The 18,785-nt window shown below is 46.2% G+C and overlaps 2 protein-coding genes across 2 annotated transcripts; one reads left to right on the plus strand and one right to left on the minus strand.

Annotated features, from left to right (window-relative positions):
* Positions 1-187: 187 nt before the first annotated feature.
* LOC115102000 (zinc fingers and homeoboxes protein 3-like) lies at positions 188-11,974 on the minus strand. The gene is given in 9 exon segments (XM_029621478.2): positions 188-718; positions 830-1,100; positions 1,514-2,326; positions 2,519-2,580; positions 2,583-4,248; positions 4,549-4,659; positions 4,851-5,473; positions 5,476-5,810; positions 11,717-11,974. Coding segments are annotated over 8 exon segments (3,720 nt in total). The 5' UTR covers positions 5,639-5,810; positions 11,717-11,974; the 3' UTR covers positions 188-707.
* Positions 11,975-14,598: 2,624 nt separating this feature from the next.
* rab5if (RAB5 interacting factor) lies at positions 14,599-18,527 on the plus strand. Its single transcript, XM_029621480.2, has 4 exons — positions 14,599-14,908; positions 15,555-15,658; positions 15,930-16,059; positions 16,946-18,527. Exons 1-4 carry the CDS (start codon positions 14,801-14,803, stop codon positions 16,985-16,987), a joined length of 384 nt encoding a protein of 127 aa, XP_029477340.1. The 5' UTR covers positions 14,599-14,800; the 3' UTR covers positions 16,988-18,527.
* Positions 18,528-18,785: the final 258 nt, after the last annotated feature.

The following is an 18,785-nucleotide window of genomic DNA, read 5'->3' on the forward strand; positions in this document are numbered from 1 at the left end:
TTTCTCCTACCCCAGTACCAAAAACCTCTTGTATACAGTCAGTCTCTTCCCCTCCCTCACACCAGTGATCCTCCCACTGGAGGATTGGATTGGTCGACATCTGTCCAGTCAGATTTTGATTGATTTTATTTTTAAACACCCCACACCTTCCTTTCACGTCTGCTGGAGTCAAAATCGCAACCACACCTCTCCCTCCTCTCCCTCCATTTGCAGGAGAGGATGGAGAGAAAGAAACACCCCCTTCCTCAGCAAATCCTGCACTTGAGTCTCAACTGGAACTAGTTTTGAAGAAAATGGCAGATTAGAGGATGTGGGGGTGTAGGAAAAATGGAAAACAGGCAGGAGGCCATCTTCAGTATAGCGGAGGGTTGGGGGTTCAATGTCCATCCCCAGTAAAAGGGGTGGTTGTGTGGGTGGGGGGTTCAGGGTCCATTTCTAGTGATCCAGTTACAATCACATCTGCTGTCATGCACTCACAAGACCACCTGCATTGTCTCTCTGGGTTACCCCGAGACCAGGGTCTCCCAAACTCGGTCCTCGGAGGACCCCTGGGTGCACACGTTTTTGCCCTAAGCGCTACATAGCTGATGGAAACAACCAACTCATCAAGCTTTGATTATTTTGAATCAGCTGTGTAGTGCTAGGGCAAAAACCAAAACGTGCTCCGGGGGAGGGGTTTGGGAAACCCCCATCTAGACAAAGGCCCCTCAGTCTGTTCCTGTGACAGAAAGGAAAAAAGAAATACAATAAATAAACCTTGTTTGTAGTGCTACTTTATGACAGTGTCACGTGCCAACATTCTAAATACATATACCAAGAAAAACACTACCTTTCTCAGGATTCACAGCCTTGGGGTCCTCGCTCCTCTCATCTTTCGCTCCTCCACACACCGACTGTTCCATCTTCTCCTCACCTTGAACCGGCTCTGACGATCCTTCCCCCATGGGTGCTGGGTTGTGTGTTATTTCCCCTGCCACGGGTGTCTCCTCTGTGGCTGCAACAGCACTGTCCTTCCCCTGCAGCAGTATAGGAGCCTGGGTAGAGAACCAGTGTCGTACCAGCTCTTCGGTCAGCCCACTAGCCTGGGCCAGCTCCAACACCTGGAGAGGACAGAGTCTTACTAATCACTGACAGGCAACATGATAGTATAGACACACAAATGCTATGTCATTTAATGATGATCATTTCTTGGTGTTATTACATGCAACTTGAACCAACTCAGTGGCCTTGTGGTTATAGTATCCTCCCTGAGTTTGGAAGTTCGATCCTCGGCGGAGTCATCCCAAAGACTAAAAATGGGACCTGAGTCTGCTTGGCACGCAGCATTAAGGAGATAAATTGGGGGCAAGGCCCTGCGATAGACTGGCGTCCTGTCCAGGGGGTGTACTTGTACATCAAGCTGCCTCAAGCTACAGAAACAGGATCCTGCTCCTATGAGCAGCTCGTGCAAGGGTACTTCAGAATATGAAGATTAAAAGAAAAACTATTTATCCCAGATAATTTTGAGTCCTACCTGTTCTTCCTCCAGACTCCCGTGAGCCTCCAGATGGGCCTTGAGCATCTGAGTGTCTCCCCTCTGGAAGTCCTCCTTCAGGACCATGGTCTGGTAGGCCTCCAGCCACTTAAGCTGGCCGTTCTTCTGCACGTAGCGACAGTCCCCGAACCAACGCACTACCTCAGGCCTGGGCAGCCCTGTGGAAGAGATCAGCTCGTCATACTGGGCTGCGCTGGGCCACTGGGTCCGGACAAACACCTGCTTCAGGAGGTGGAGCTGCTCTAACGTCTTCTTACCCCGGATAGGGGAGGGTTTGGGGGACGCGGAGGGCTTGAGGGCAGGGGTGGAAGATGGCGCTGTAGAGGGGGCGGGTTTAGGTGATGGAGATGGCTTTGGGGTTAGACTTGGAATTGTGGATGGAGCAGGGGTTGATGTTGGGTCTGTGGAGGGAGACAGGTTAGGCATGGTGGGGCTATCTGCCTGCCCTCCCTCAGACTCCAGTTTGCCATCAGACTCAGTCACTTTGAGCATCTTCAGGTTGATCTTAATGGGGTTCACCTTCAGCTCGGAGCCTGAACCATCCTCCTCTTTCTTCACCCCGACATCATCCTTACTCTTAACTCCCTCCTCCCCTCCCCCTGCTTCCATCTCATCCGCTTGCTCTGCCCTCTCCAACTCCTCTTTCTTCTTCTCAGCAGCGACTCTCTTCCTGCGTTCAGCGAACCAGCCGTGGATCTCTCTACGGGTCATTTTGGTCTCGGCCCGGAGGCGGTCCACCTCCTCTCCAGGTGGGTCAGGGTCCTGGCTGAAGCTGGCCTCTAGCGCCCTCACCTAGTGGGGTAGAGAAGAGATTAGTGTAGGGTAGACGAGGATAGGTTTCTCATGTCCCAGTGAGCAATTTGATTGGCAGTAAATAGATACTAAAGGGATACTTCACCTATAATAAAAAATGTTTTTATCATCTTATGGGGAAAAAATGAGGCTGTGTGCAAAGTCAATCATCACAGTCACACCACCACTCACCTGCTGAGGGTCCCTCTCTTTGTAGCGGATGGCTGTGAAGTCTGGGGAGGGGGTCTGGGTGGCCGTCTGGACGGGGTGGTGGGGGAGGTGGGTGTCTGTGAGGGAGGGGGGCTGAGGGCTGCCAACCCCTGCTGGGAGGTTTTAGTATTCTCACTGGGAGTGGCAGTGTCTGAGAGGTCCATTGGGGTAGCACTGTTACCACGGGGCGTCCCGGGTGTGGTCGTTGCGCTAGCTGACCCGGGTGTGGTCGTTGCGCTAGCACCCCCCTGACCGCCCGTGCTCGAACGCCCCCCCTTGAGGTTGCGGAAGTGGTAGCGGCGGTCACTGAACCACTTACGGACCTCGCGCACGGTCAGGCTGGTGAAGGAGATGAGACGGTCCACCTCTTCCTGGTTGGGGAACTGGTTGTTGGTGAAGCTCTCTTTGAGCGCGCTCAGTTGCTCCACGGTCTTCTTGCTCTTGTAGAAGCCGGGGTCCAGGAAGGTGTTGGGGAGCGTTCTGGAACTGGGGGTTCCGCTGGCGTCTGTGCTCCCGCTCTGCGCCGGAGAAGATGAGGAGGAAGGTTTGGAAGATGCCGCCTCTGTTTTGTTGGTGGTGGGGTTACTGGTAGGATTACTGGTGGTGGTGGGGTTACTGGTGGTGGTGGCAGTAGGGGTAGTTGTGGCTGTGGGGCCACTGGTTGTGGTGATTGTTTTCTTGTTGCTCAAGCTGCTGCTGTTAGTATCTTTGCTGCTGTTGGGTTTGTTGTCCATGGTGCTTTTAATATCAGTGGTTACTTGACTTTCACTTATCATTTTAGCAATAGTACTGCTGCTTTTGCACCTACTGTCAGTGCTGCTGCTTTTAACCATGCTGATAGCATTGTTGTTGCTTTTCCCACTGAGATTAGCAATAGCATGGTTGATTTTACCATTGGCGTTGATGGCTTTTCCATTGCTATAAATGCTGTTCCCCCGGTTGTTGCCAAAGCTAAGGTTAATAACACTAGCATGGCTGCTGAAACTACTGCTATTGTAACTACTACGGCTACTACTGATGTGACTACTAGTACTCCCTCCACCATTACTAGTACTACTAATACTACTCCCTGCACCATTTCTACTACTACTGATACTACTAGTACTCCCTCCACTATTACTACTACGGCTACTGATGATGATGTTTCCAATACTACTGCTCTCCACCACCATGCTGATCCCCTTATCGGCCACTAGGGCGGCAGGCCGGGCCTGCATCATAGGGCGGGCTGCAGCCTGGTGCTTGGGTGTGACCGCCAGGGCCATGGGGGCACTGTTGACCTGGATGCTGTTGGCCATCATGGGCTGGGTGACAATCACCCCTCCCTGACCCACCAGAGAGCCCTGGAGGATGTGAGGGATCCCTGTAGGCCCCAGAGAGGCAGGCAGGACCCTGATGGTGTGCTGGGCTGGACTGTGGTGGGTCTGGCTCAATGGCTGGTACTGGGTGCTAGGGGGAGCTGTCTGTATGATGGTGTTGAACATCTTCTTCCTGGCCTCCTCTATCTCCTCTGGAGACCAGCTGATGCCCTGCTTGAGTCTCTGGGCGGTGAACCAGATGTTGATCTGCTCCTCTGGGAACTTGGTGACCACGGTGAGGTAGCAGAGCTCTGCCTTGGTGGGATAGGGGAACTTACTGAAGGACGTCTTGAGGAAGGAGGAAGAGTCCATAGAGGCGCTGTAGGTTGGGATGCTGCTCAGAGGGATCATCACCTGCACCACAGAAGGTAGAATATATATTTCATGTAGTACCAACATCGGAATTACATTGAATTTACACTACTTCACATAAACTAGGAGAAGATTTACACTGACAGCTCAAAGGGCACTGAAACCCAGGTATTTCCATGGTAAATACCATGTAATAATGTGTACATACACTAATTACACTTGAACTGCCTAGCACATCTTCATAAAGCTGGACTGACACTAGTCAATCACCAGACACAAAGTGGTATGTTAAGAGCTGCTGGCCTCTTGGTAAAATGACAGGAAATAAATCAATGTTTGTACCTTGGGCATGTTCTTGGAGGAGGTGGAGGAGGTGGAGGAGGAGAGAGCAGCGGACACTGTAATGGGAGCTGTCTGATGGTAGACGTTCCTGTTCTGGACCACTGACACCACCTGGTTCAGAGAATAGAAAAAAAACTAATGTTATTGTCCACAGTCTGATATGAAATGCATTCAACTCCCCGAGGAAACTTGTACACATTCTGGCAATGTAATTCAATGAAGTTAATTGAGCACAAATTGTAATTTGCCGTAATGGACTGACCAAGACTTGAAACACAGAAAAGATTAAATGCACAAAGTACCTGTGTGATGGCAGTTTTGAGCATGGGCAGAGCCCCCGAGCCGTTCACTATCTGGATAGCAGAGGGGAGCGTGACCTTGGTGCCTGTCCCGTTGTGCACTATGGTTGGAACGTGGGTAACCGTCACTGTGGGGGTCTCTTTTCTCTCCATCTCATTGGACTTCGAGATGGGGAGGGGGTCTGGGGAGTGTTCATCAGGAGAGGAATGGGACACCACAAACCTCTTGGACTCTGACTTCCCTTTCATCATCCTCATGATGGGGGTCTTTGTGATGGTGATCTCTGTGTCCCTCCCGGTCTCTGACCCTGTCACCAGACTCTGCTCCACCACCACCCTCCTGTCCCTCCTCCTCAGCTGCAGGGTGGTGCACACTGTGCTGGGGTGGACCTGGGCATTGTGCAGGGCCAAGCCCTCAAACTTGGCCGCTGACACCCCACAGTCCACGCACTGGAAGCTGGGGTCAGCTCTGAAGTCCGGGTGGCCACTGTAGACGTGGTCCAGGAACAGGTTTAGGTCCTGGGTCTCAAAGTTACACGGCCTGCAAGTGTAGGTGCCACACCCATCTTTGACATCATTGCCCCCCTCAGGCCTGGAGGATTTGCCTGGGGATCGCTCCCGGGGCTCTGCCCGTTACCGCTCGCACCCATAGAGGGGTAGCCCTGTTCCCGGGCCTGTCGGAGGAGGGAGAGAGGGTCTGACAGGCATGAGTCCTGCTCCAGCTCCTCCCGGAGGTGCATGGTCTTATGGGGGATCATGCAGGGTATGGTGGATTTCCTCTTGCTGGCCATGGTTGGGGCGGATGGTATGGGGAAGGGAGGGGGGGGTTGTGGTAGCCGGCCAAGGAGTACAGCAGTCAGTTTGTAGTTCAGTTGGGGCCCTGACTATGGACCAGCCATTGGGAGGGGAGTGTGGGGAAACAGGACCATGAGTTGGGTTTGCTCACGTCTCAGTGTGTTTGCGCTGAAAACAAGATGGAGAGAAAAAACAAACATAATTAAGCTTCAAGTCATCATTATGAAACTATACTGTATACTATACACATGCTGTAAGAGGTCAAGCATTGTTATACTGAGTCCCAGAAGCATATTACACTACGTAATGAAATGCATTTGATACAAACAAAGGAAAGGCCAACATGCTCTGATATGAAATATGTGGTTTAAAGACATCTTGAATTTTGGTACAATGTTCTATCATTTTCAGTGTTGTCTTTGTCAATAAATACAGTCTGCTCCTTTAAAAACTCAACTCACAAGCCAAGTAACTCAAGGCTGTGTTTTATTGGCCTATATTGGGTGTTTCTCTCTGCTCCCCTCCTAGTGTCTCACTCTTCTGTAAAAAAAAATGTTTTTTTGAGAGCTATCCCAGGCCACCCCCTCTCCTCCACGCCTTTAACTTCCCCAGCTTCATACACAGTACACCCTCAGAGGGAACACAACCCACTCTGGACAGACGCAGCACAGCGCATGACAGATCCACACTCATAGGCTGGCCAAACAATTCACACCACCAAAGAAAACAGTGAATATTTTCAAATCTGTAGCGGGACATTCACTCCACAGGATTTTGGTAGCCTTCATTTGGGGAAAGGTGGGATTCTTATTAGGCGGGCCAATGGCACACACAGATTCAATCTCTACACTATCCAGACTTTTCCTATGTTATAACTACCCCCCCAACAACAACAAAATGGCGTAGCTTCCTGTTAGGTGTGCGACTTCTCCCTTCCTTCCCCTCACTTCCTCCCTCCCAAGATGCATTGGTGAAATACTGGAGGACAGCTCTAGGGCAATTACTCCCAACGGCACCACACACACTACCAGTCCTTCAACCCAAAGCCTCCTCCATGAACACAATGAATCCCCCTACCTTATAAGGAGCTTACACACCTCTGTCTCTCACCTCTGCCACATATGTCCACTGTGCAAATTAGGTCAGCGTCATCTTACCCCCTAATCCAAGTTCCCTGCATCCACACACAGGGTGGAGCAGAAACCATAGTAAGATGAAGTCGGCCCTACACACTGGTCTAAGACCGGTTGTGTTTCCCTCCTGATGGCGCCGAAGAGCAACATGTTATTTTCTAGTCCCAACTGACTGGACCCAAACTGCAGACCAAAGTTCCAGTGAGCCTCTGAGCTATGGACTAAATGGTGTAGGGGTGTAGAGTTTCAAATCTCTTAAAGGTGCAGTGGCTTTTGGAGGACTGAGGTGGCGGATGTTTTGCGAATAGGACATGGTGTTTAAATGGAGTTATGGAGAAAAAGTTTGGCGTAACTTACTAATCAGCGCATCTGTATCGATTCTATCAATGGGGGAGTCTTGTTCAATAAAGAGAGTGGGTCATGTGTTGAAAATACACAATCACTGAAGACAATATTGCAAATGCCAATCTGAAAACAATGTTTCATCTTTTGTTGTTACTGTGAGTCTTCTATATTACGCAGCAAGCCAATGACCAGTCCCTTCCGTAACATATTCACCAACAGCAATATCTTATGTTTGTTATGCCTCAAACTTTGTGTTAACTGTAAACCTGATTGAAAAGACTTTCCGGGCTTCTCCAAAGCATCGTACTTTTCCTCTACACTGGTGTCTGGTGTACGAGTGGTTAACAGGCAGAGCAGGCCTTTGCCACTGTGGGGGGAACGCGATCCCCCCCAAGAGGGAGTAACTGCCCTCCGTTTTGGCTATTCTGCCCCCCTCCCTCTCTCTGCAACCCGCCACTCCCTCTCCCTGCCATTCAGTTCTGCATCAGGGGGCACAGCTTTGCCAAGGCGGCCAAGTCACATGACCAACACAAAGGCTTGTGGGGGGGTGGGCAGGCCCTGCCATCCATCACGTGGGCCTGATGGGGAGAGAGGGGGGGAAAGAGGTTGGTGGGGGATGGGCAGAAGGGTTGGGGTGAGAGTGGAGAAGCGAGGGGGGGGTGTTAACGGTCTCAGAGGAAGCAGTTAGGTGTTTCAGCCAGGAATTTTCTGCCCCAATACCACCCCCATCCACCCAACCCCCGCTCTCTTGCTCCCTCTGCCTCTCTTCGCACTACAATCACATCAAGTCATTTCTCCTCCCCCTCCTCGGCTGCGAAGACTGGAATGTTCCGCTGCAAGCTCGTCAGCCAGTGGACACAACCTGAGAGTTGGGCTACAGTGTGTCTGCACATGTGTTTTTCTGAATGTGCATGATGTGTGTGTGCCTTTGTGCCGAGTACCACACACCAGCCCCCGACTGGCTACAACGAGCAGTTAAAAGACACAAGATCACAAACTGTGTGTGTAACCCCCCATTAACACCTTGGAGCACCACCGTAAGTTAACTTGACTACTGTAGGCTCACACAACAACACACACCTGGGAGGAGAGCTTATTCTCCAGGTGGACTTTTGTTAAGCAGTATTTACACCAAGTATGTCCAAGAGGAACATTTCACAGAGATTACATGAACAAAGAACCTGCTTCACAGGAATTGAATAGATACACGCATCAGTAAAACACTGGTGAACCTCTCCTCTCGATCTCAGCAGATCTCAGAACAGCCCTGTTGACTTAATATGGGAGATCCGCTGAAAACTAAAATATGGGTCAGAAATGTTTTTCCATGAGCACAGCAAGACTTACCATGAAGCTTGATTGTGTGTCAGTGTGGGTGCGTGCGCACATCAGTGTGCCTATGTGTGAGCATGCGGGGTATGTGTGAGCACGGGGGAGTGTGCTTGTCTGCATGCCTGTGCGTGAGGCTTGTTTACCGAGGCAGTAGGGCAGCCATTTTCCCACACGACACAGGCGGACACTACTCGCTGTGACCCACAGACAGAATGTGGTTATTGTCCTGGCACTCAAATAATCTATCAGAGGTAGAGCGCTCAAACTCACATGCCCACCCGTCGCTCTATCATACCCTGGACTTGCTTCTATACTCTCAGTGTATAGGCCAATATTAGCCCCCATACACTAGAGACCAACGCTCCAAATATTCTATGAGCGTAGCCGGCCGGGTGCGTACGCCCTCCCAGCCAGCATGACATCCCGGACTATGGCTCCTGTCCCTCATCCCTGCTGTATGCCTGTCTGTCCACGTGACAGTATCCATCTGTCTGTCCTCTCTGTGTCAGAGAGACTCTCCCATATCCCCTAGCCGTCCCATGTTTGCCTGCCTCCTCACCACCTCCCCCCTTTTATGCCCCCTCTTTCTCTCTGACCCAATCCCTTTCTGAATAAGTTCGGCCAAGAGACAGGTCGGCAGTGCCACTGGTATGTTACTGTCTCCATGGCAACTGCCCCCCCCCGTTCCCTCCCACTCTCCTCATTTCACTCACTTGTGCATCCACCCACAAGCTCACACACAAACAAACACACCTCAAATGCCTTCCAGGTCCTGGCTCTAGTGGGCTTGTTTTTTCCACACACTCCTGTGAGTGGTGACTGGAGAGTCCGTGCACTGCTCCTATTTCAGTGCCTCACTCACGCGGTGTGCATGTCTTCTAGGTGTGGTCGCCCTCGCCAGCGCACGCTATTGGCTGGGGCGAATGGCGTCCTTTCCTGCTCACACTCTGTACAGACAGACGCCTGGGTCACTGCCCACCGTTACTGAGAGACAAGCTGGGAGCACTGCAGCCAGTTCTCTTTGTTGTTTCCCTGAGATCCTCTACCTCTTTAAAATATCCATACTCCCACCATACTACCCCTACAGTTACCCTTCTACATCCTCCTCAGCTCCCTCTAAACCAGGAGTATGTGGTAGTAATCTCTCCTTCCATCACCACCTCCTCCTCCTTTTCCTCCTCTGGCACCACAGCAGAGGCTTGTGTATGTTTGTCTCCGAGGTTTCCCTTCATTCTGGCTGTATCATTTGTTCTTCACTTTTGGCAACAGAAACAAAACCCTAATGACACTGTCTCTACACATTGTCACAGTTCAGCTGCTGCTGAATCCCAATTGGGCTGTGTTCAAGTCAGGGAGCGCAAATGGCTGCAAAAAGGTTGCGAAAGCCTGCGTTGCTGTGGCCACTGGCAGTGCAGGCTTTAATGCTGGATTGTTAAGAGGGTAGGGAGAGAAAAATGGCGGAGCACCACCATGCTCTGTGCTGGCCAACCTAAAATGGCTGACATCACAGGCTGTTAGCCAGGCAGTGTTCTGCCGGTTACTGTTGACCTAAACCTGCTGGCCCTGGACACAGACACACACGCTCTCTTCCTCTCCTTTCTCCTCTCACTTCCAATCCTCTCCTCCTATAGGGGTCTTACAGCAGACAGCCTTAATGGGGTTTTGTGGAGAATAAAAGTTGAACAGTGGATAAACGAACACAGGCCAAAACAGAAAATAGTCCAAGTTTAATTTGAAAAATGAGGATGGGCAAGAAAATGTTTAACTGCTACCCTTGCCAGACATGTTGATGAAATACAGGCAAATAGTTGTATGTTTTTATTTATAAACAAATAAGGGTTTGTTTAAACTACCAGGTGCATGCATCAGCTAAATTATTCTGTATGGCCTACATCTCACAATAACAATGCCAATGGAGCAATTGGGGACACTTTTCAAATCTGATGGTAACAGAGCCAGTTATTATAATCATTCTAATGCAACCTGTCCATATACAATCAAGCCTTTGTGCCAACACCAGGCCTGGCAGACTGTGCCACAAAGAGAGAAAGGGAGGGTGTGTGCGCGTGCGTGCGTGTTCAGGGAGATAGGCACACCACCATGACCTCAGGCAATCAATTCAACACAAAACACAGTTGCTGACTAAATGCACATGCACCAACAAACCATTAATAAATAATTTAATGAATCACATCTGAAACACTGAACCCACCCTTTCAAATCATAAATGACTAGTCAACCTTTTTCTCCCCAACTATGGTATGGCAATTGGTATGTCAGGGGTGAAAACTGTGACATGGCTGATGAATAGACAGCTGGATTAGAGTTAGAGCTCTATGGCTGTTTTATCATGTGGACATCAGACACACATTAGCCTTTTGGGAACCGCTTTGAACTAATATGTATCATGCACAGAGAGCATGGCAATGTTGACATGTGGTGGGAGTAACCTAAACAGCTTCTGCTGCTGCAGTGCATACATTCATATAGCCTAGGCTAGCAGGCAACAGTACATTAGTCGAGATATGAATGTAAATATGAAGAGACAGAATCTTGAAAACTATATTCTGAAAACATTTATCATCCAAATACATTTGATAACTATGCAGACAATTTCTGTAATATCTAGAATGGGAAAAATATAGTATATTTAGTATTCTACTCCAATAATTGTAGATAAAATTGCATAACAGCGTACTAAACTGCGATGGTCAAACGATTTTATGACATCTAGATATCTTGAAGTTAAACTTTCATAGCCAATCTTCCTCAAAATCGTGCACGAGGATGCAATATGATGGACTGATTACAATAAAACCATATTCTACATAACCCATAACGCCTAGAGTGCGTCAACGTAAAGCAAGTTGTTATGATAATTAACTACATTATTGAACTGAGAAAACTGTGATTAATTACAATTGGGAGAGTGATTTTAAGAGGAAAGCATGTAAAATTACATCTCGTCAATGAGACAGCCAGGAAAATTAATTGATACATTGTAACAAAACTGGCGCGTGTTGTTCTTCCGCTCAATTTCGGAGTGAGCGATAAGTTAATAGGCTGGCTACATACATCTTTGTAATATTGTAACCAATTCAGAACAGGGGAAGAGACAAGCCTCCAAAAACTACTCGCCCCTTGCTGTCGCCATTTTATGCGAGCGACATGCAGCTGGCTAACATTAGCACCATAAAGGTAACGCTCGCACAACTTTGAAAATGTAAAAACTCGTTTTTAAGAGTAAATTCACAGAAACCTTACCTTATTTGATAGAGGTGGAGTTCAGATTGTGGAGAAAGTCAAAAAAAATAAACGTAAGCAGATGTAACGAAATAAATAAATAATGTGAGATTTGGGGCTTTGTTGATGCCAACTTAGGTAGGGTGGTACCCCTCTCTTCCTCGAATGGTGATAAACGTGATACTGGCCACTTGGGCTAGTGACACAATGGCCCCCGTCGTTCTTGTTTATTTCGAATGGCTCTCACAGCTTCTGGAGGCGTGTGGAGAGGGAAATACGACGCACGTAGTCAGCATAGAGACAGGCACGTGGTACAAAACGTCACTACCGACCTCTAACACCTCAGATCGTCTTGAATTTAGAGAGAGAGAGAGAGGTTTCATAATAAAGAAAAGTGAACTTCACCCTTCAATATGGTAGTTTAAATTACTCATGTTAAAGGCTTTCCTTTCAGTTGGTATAGGCTAGTCTATACCTCTATGCCACAGGAGGTTGGTGGCACCTTAAATGGGGAGGACTGGCTCATAGTAATGGCTGGAGCGGTTTTGGTGGAATGGTATCAAATACATCAAACACGTGGTTTGATGCCATTCCATTTGCTCTGTTCCAGCCATTATTATGGGCCGTCCTCCCCTCAGCAGCCTCCACTGCTGTACTGAGTTAGGCCTAATGTGTTTTCATACCCTAGGTTTTTAGCCAAGGTTACTTTTCTGTTATTATGTGTCATGAGGTGTGAATGCGAAACAGCTCTGATCATGCCACCACAGCCTCACGGTTATCGGACACATCAGACAATATTTCCAGTTGCACGTGAACTCATGCACACATCACTTTCAATGTGGCGGATGGGCTAGAAAATCTGGAGCACAGGTGATCAAATGGCTGATCATGTTTATAGGGATGTATTTAAGCCCTACTTTACTTTATCAAGATTCTGCAAAGGAAAAGCACACAATCTCAGATTCCCTAGTGAATTGATTGAGACCGTTCATCCATGTTGTTCTTGTAACGAAGCCTTCAAGGCTTACACTCAACCTTAGAGACTATGACATTTGTAATCTGCCTCCTTCCTAGTCTTGACCTTTATGCACAGGTGGTACAGTGCTGTGTAGTGTTTTGTTCAGTTGGTTCACAAGTGGTACAGTGCTGTGTAGTGTTGTGCATCTGTAGTGTTGTGCAGCTGTTTCACGGGTGGTACAGTGCTGTGTAGTGTAGCGCAGGTGGTGTAGTAGAGTAACATGTTGCCTTAGACCGGCAGGACTCGAGTCTGCTCCCAGAGCCTGATGGTGGACTAACACAGTCTGAGTCTGTATTTACACATACCGCACAGGTTACATACTAGATCGGCTGCTGGGGTTCATGCAAAGAGATGGAGGACAAGAGTTTACTAATGGTAGCTCCTCTGACCAAGCTTAATATATAGGGTTAAGCTCAATGGGCTAACACAGGCTCAAGTCCTTCAAACAACCCAAGTTTGATACCAAATTGGTCACACTAGTTTCCCTCTAACAGTGTATTGTGCCCCACTACATCAGTGGTGGTTGTAGTGGGATGTCTGCAGTCTATGTAGCAGTTCGCTTTGGGGGTTGGATGCAGACCTGTCTAAGGTATCTGAGGTCTGGACCTTTATGGCAAATATGTCTTTGCCCTGTAACCACAGACCAGTGGTGGAAAAAGTACCCAACTGTCATACTTGAGTAAAAGTAAAGATACCTTAATAGAAAATTGACTCAAATAAAAGTAAAAGTCACCCAGTAAAATTCTACTTGAGTAAATGTATAAAAGTATTTGGTTTAAAATATACTTCATTTACATTTACATTTAAGTCATTTAGCAGACGCTCTTATCCAGTATCAAGATAATACTATAAATCATTTAAAAGCAGATGGTACCATTTTCTGTTTTTTTATTTTTTTATTTACGGAAAGCCACGGGCACACTCCAACATTCAGACATAATTTACAAACGAAGCATGTGTGTTTAGTGAGTCTGCCAGATCAGAGGCAGTAGGGATGACCAGGGATGTTCTCTGTTTAGTGAGTCCTTCAGATCAGAGGCAGTAGGGATGTTCTCTGTTTAGTGAGTCTGCCAGATCAGAGGCAGTAGGGATGACCAGGGATGTTCTCTGTTTAGTGAGTCTGCCAGATCAGAGGCAGTAGGGATGACCAGGGATGTTCTCTGTTTAGTGAGTCTGCCAGATCAGAGGCAGTAGGGATGACCAGGGATGTTCGGTTGATAAATGTGTGAATTTGACAATTTTCATGTCCTGCTAAGCATTCAAAATGTAACAAGTACTTTTGGGTGTCAAGGAAAATGTATGGAGTAAAAAGTACAATATTTTCTTAAGAAATGTTGTGAAGTAAAAGTAAAAGTAGTCAAAAATATAAATAGTTAAGTAGAGTACATATACTCCAAAAAACTACTTAAGTAGCACTTTAAAGTATTTTTTCTTAAGTACTTTACACCACTGCCACAGAGTCAACTTAACTTCAGGCATAGTCTTGTAAAACTAGGCAAGCCAGAACTTTTGAAAATTGTTCTGGACCTGGATGTCTAGAGAGACTACTTCAAGCATTTTTACCCATCAATTGCTACAATAGTGATACATTGTGAGTTGCATTTAAGTATCTATTCCAAAGACTTCCACATTGAAGAAAGGACACCCTCCATCCCATAATCTACATCAGCCATACTCAAAGACACTGAAAATACTGCTCTGCATCTATGATTAGAACACAGCTCTATCATTTGAAAGGCCAGAGGAGCAGAACAACAAAACCAGAAAGACAAAAAGAAAGAGGCAAATAGCACGACTCCACCTCCAGAGGGCGCTGTCTTTTATTTTTGTGTGAAACTTGTCCGTTGGGTGAACGTAGCATTTTCTTATTGGCTCTTACCGACAGGCTAATTTAGGGTCAAGTCCTTCCTGCGCATGAAGTCTGTTGGGTCAGCAGTGCGGTGGTTCCTTTAGCCCTTTGTAAACATTTGACAATAATAATCGATTGAAATAGACGACGGAAACCGTATAATAATAACATTATTGTAAGGTGTGTTGCACGCGGAGCTTAATTTAACGTCTGCAGAGCAAGGGGGTAACAGCAGAGAATGACGAACGGTTCAAAGAGAAAAGAAGAAGTTCATCTCGCCAATGGGGGTGTAAAGCAGTCCACATGGAGCAAAGTCTTAAATAGTACCGCTGTATGGGAAGAGAAGGTTGGTTTAGCTCATCTGATTATAATGATATTGTTGTTTTTCATGTATATTTTTAACAAAGCTGGATATTTAGCGCTTTCATATTGGGCCCTCACTTGATTGGCCAGACAGCTAACTTTAACCAGCATGCTAACGGAGCTAGCTGGCTGTCACCAGGAATCAGGATCGGGTAACGTCGGCTAACGTTAGCTATTTAGGTTGGGGTCATGGCTGAGGGATCTGATTTCCCTGTCTCAAGTGCCAATGATAGTTGTGACTCCTATGATTTTGTATTTTAGCTAGCGACATTGACATTGTGAAGAAAGGGCCCGGGAGTTGTTGTGGCCTTTGTTACAGTCAAGATGAATGCAAATAGTAATCCGTCAAACCCACTGGTCTTTGAGTAGCCATTAGCTTCACCCCTCAGTGACTTCTTCAAGATTAATCAAACGTTCGCTAGGTTGTCGGCATTTAGCACAGCAGCTCTCAAACGTACCACTGTTTACACTACACTCGTACATGGATTTGTGGACATTTTTGGATACTGTCTGCAGGGGAAACTTGCCAGTGGATGAATATAGAATACTTTATAAATGTGACTGACATTACTTGCTCCTCTTTGAAACAACTCACTTACTTTTATCCTTTTCTTCTGCTTACTCTCCAGGATGAGTTTTTAGATGTGATCTACTGGATTCGACAGATTATCGCTCTCATCCTTGGCGTGATATGGGGTGTTGCACCACTAAAAGGCTTCCTAGGAATAGCCATGTAAGTATCATAACGCCTACTCTCTTTTTGCACTCATTGTGGACTGTAGGGCCAGGAGAGTACACTGGTTCGATGCATCGCTCTACGATACATCCCCTTAAAACAACTACCTCTTGCAGTGTTAATCATTTATTTTACAACAGTAACATCTTTGTGTATAGATTCCCTCTCCCTTGTTCCCTTCCTGTTTTTTCCCAAACAACTATAACAACTGTTCCTTAACTTCAATAACAACGACGGCTCCATCTCTGTCTAACCTCTCGTCCTCCAGATTCTGTGTCATCAACGCGGGGGTCCTGTATGTGTACTTCAGCAGCTTTCAGCAGGTGGACGAGGAGGAATATGGAGGAACGTGGGAACTCACCAAAGAAGGCTTCATGACATCCTTTGCATTATTCCTGGTACGCACACATTTGTTTAACCTCTGTGGAAGTAATGTTCCAGGTAGTATTTATTTTGTGGTCAGTGGTCACCAACCCTGGTCATAGAGAGATTGTTTAGTCTGGGGACATGGCTGAGGGATCTGATTTCCCTGTCTCAAGTGCCAATGATAGTTGTGACTCCTATGATTTTGTATTTTAGCTAGCGACATTGACATTGTGAAGATGGGGCCCGGGAGTTGTTGTGGCCTTTGTTACAGTCAAGATTAATGCAAATACTAATCCGTCAAACCCACTGGTCTTTGAGTAGCCATTAGCTTCACCCCTCAGTGACTTCTTCCTCAAGATTAATCAAACCTTTGCTAGGTTGTCGGCATTTAACGATAGTTGTGACTCCTATGATTTTTGTATTTTCTTCCTGGTTAGCAGTAGCACTAACACATATATTTAATTTAATTTTTTTAAACCTTTATTTAAGTAGGCAAGTCAGTAAAGAACAAATTCTTATTTTCAATGACGGTCTAGGAACAGTGGGTTAACTGCCTTGTTCAGGGGCAGAACAACATATTTTCACCATGTCAGCTCAGGGATTCGATCTTGCAACCTTTCGGTTGCTTGTCCAATGCTCTAACCACTAGGCTACATTCCGCCCCATCTGATTGAGGTAAAAGCCTGATACGTGATCTATTAAGAGTTCAATTGGATATTGCACTGATGTAAAAAGAACCTGCACAACAACATACATTCTTTGAGCATGGATTCAGTACCCTGATATGGTTCTGAGAATTGAACAAAAACACTGTTTTCACAAGGACTGAAAATAGCCAAAAGTCTCTCAATCTGTATCAGTTTCTGATACTGTATGTGAAAATGTCCTTTATCCATGGCTAACCCTCTCTCTTTCCAGGTGGTGTGGATAATATTTTACACAGCGCTTCATCATGACTGAAGACCAGAGGGGAATCCAATCCATTCGAGAAAAATATGAACATTTCAGTTGAAGTTAAAATGTCAAGACATGAAGTGTTTAGAAATTGTTTTTAAGACAACCCGGAAACTCCGAACCTCTTGAGTTAAAATGTACATACGTTTTTTTTTTTTTTGCGTAGAGCTTCCTATTGGTTGATTCTGATATTTTCCAAGTGGGGAAGCAGAGCTCATTTTTTTTACAATGAGTTTCCAAGTCGGAAATGTCAGAGTTTCCGAGTTGCTTTGAAAGCGGCAAAACTCCACCGTTTCTGGTGTGTCACCACCCACACCTAGAACCCGTCTGTATGCAGTGCATTTTGGGAGCCATAGTTTGACATCAATGACCTTGTAAGACCATCAGGCTAACATTAAGCTATGGCTCTGTTTGAATACTTTATTGGTGCATCTCAATCCTTTAACATGGCTTCTTCTCTTCATCTCCTTTCCTTTATCTGAACTGACATGTAAACACAGCACTGGTGAGGGAATGTGGAGGATGCCATTTAGAAATTTCCTCTCACCTGTCCAGTTATGTCATATCAATGCAGATAAAGGGGATGAGGAAAAGAGGTATTTTTTGACTATTGAGATGCAACCTTTCCATCCATCTGTATTTCTCCTTAACTTTCTAGAGTTGATCACTAATCTAACAGAAATGGGTTGATGAAAGCAAGTGCTCAGCCAGATTGTTTCCACCTACCCATCCCATAGAGAATGATAGAGGCCTCTAGTGGCCACAAGGCTGTATTTGCATGGGCAGCACCATTGAGGGCTTCCACCATTTTAATGTAATCAACTGGGTGGGACTTTTAACTTCATTGGCTGATCCCTCCTGGTGACTCTGATGGAGTAATGTCCAACTGGGTCATCAGAAGGGATCAGCCAATTGTAAACGAGAAATTTGACTACTTAAAAATGGACATTGCCTCAATCGTGCTGCCCATGCTGTCACAAACGCTATAATTGCACAGATACAAAGATGAGTCCTCTGTATATCTTTGACCCACACAGCCTAGATCAGTGTAATCTTCATGGAGAGATGGAAGGAAACCGTCATCTCTGAAGTGTTGGAACTCTGTCCAACTTTTAAGCTAAAACTGTTCTACAGCCATAATTTGTTATTGTTTTTCTTTTCACTTAGTAATGGCAGTATTTGTATCTAGCAGTCAGAACTGGTTTTAATTCAACTTTTTTTTGTTTGTTTTCCCTCACACATAGCTTCCAAATCAAATAGTCTTACCTAATGTTCTGAGATTATTAATTTAAAACATCTGTAAATTCTGTAAAATGTTCCCTTTTCTCAATCTGCATTGTATTAAACTGATTTATTTGTACTCCTTTGTTATATCTTGGTTGATGTAACATACATTTCAGTATTTTATAGTTCACTCAATTAATTGTTTGTGCAAGATGTCTGTAATGACTACTGTACCACGTACATGATTGGTTTTTGAGAGTATTGTATTTTCTGATTTGGGAATCACATTAAACATGGGCTTTGTTTATCATCCAATTTCAAAGAGATGCTGTGTCACTGATTTAGTATTTGTTAAGAGCATGTCAACTCTTTTGCTGAGTAAAATCTTCTACATTCACAAAGGTGCAGTTCTTTGAATATGAATGGTACAGTACAGGTGACTCAAGTGTGTGCACATCCTTGTCTCAACAGCTAGTCACTAGTACATCATCTTGCAAGTCATACAGTCTGATTTTTTTAAAAACTGTCTCCATAGCATGGACAAAAATGTCTAATTTTGGGAGACTCATTTGTAACTCAT

This window comes from Oncorhynchus nerka, linkage group LG20 (genome assembly GCF_034236695.1).
Source record: "Oncorhynchus nerka isolate Pitt River linkage group LG20, Oner_Uvic_2.0, whole genome shotgun sequence".
Classification (NCBI taxonomy): Eukaryota; Metazoa; Chordata; class Actinopteri; order Salmoniformes; family Salmonidae; genus Oncorhynchus; species Oncorhynchus nerka.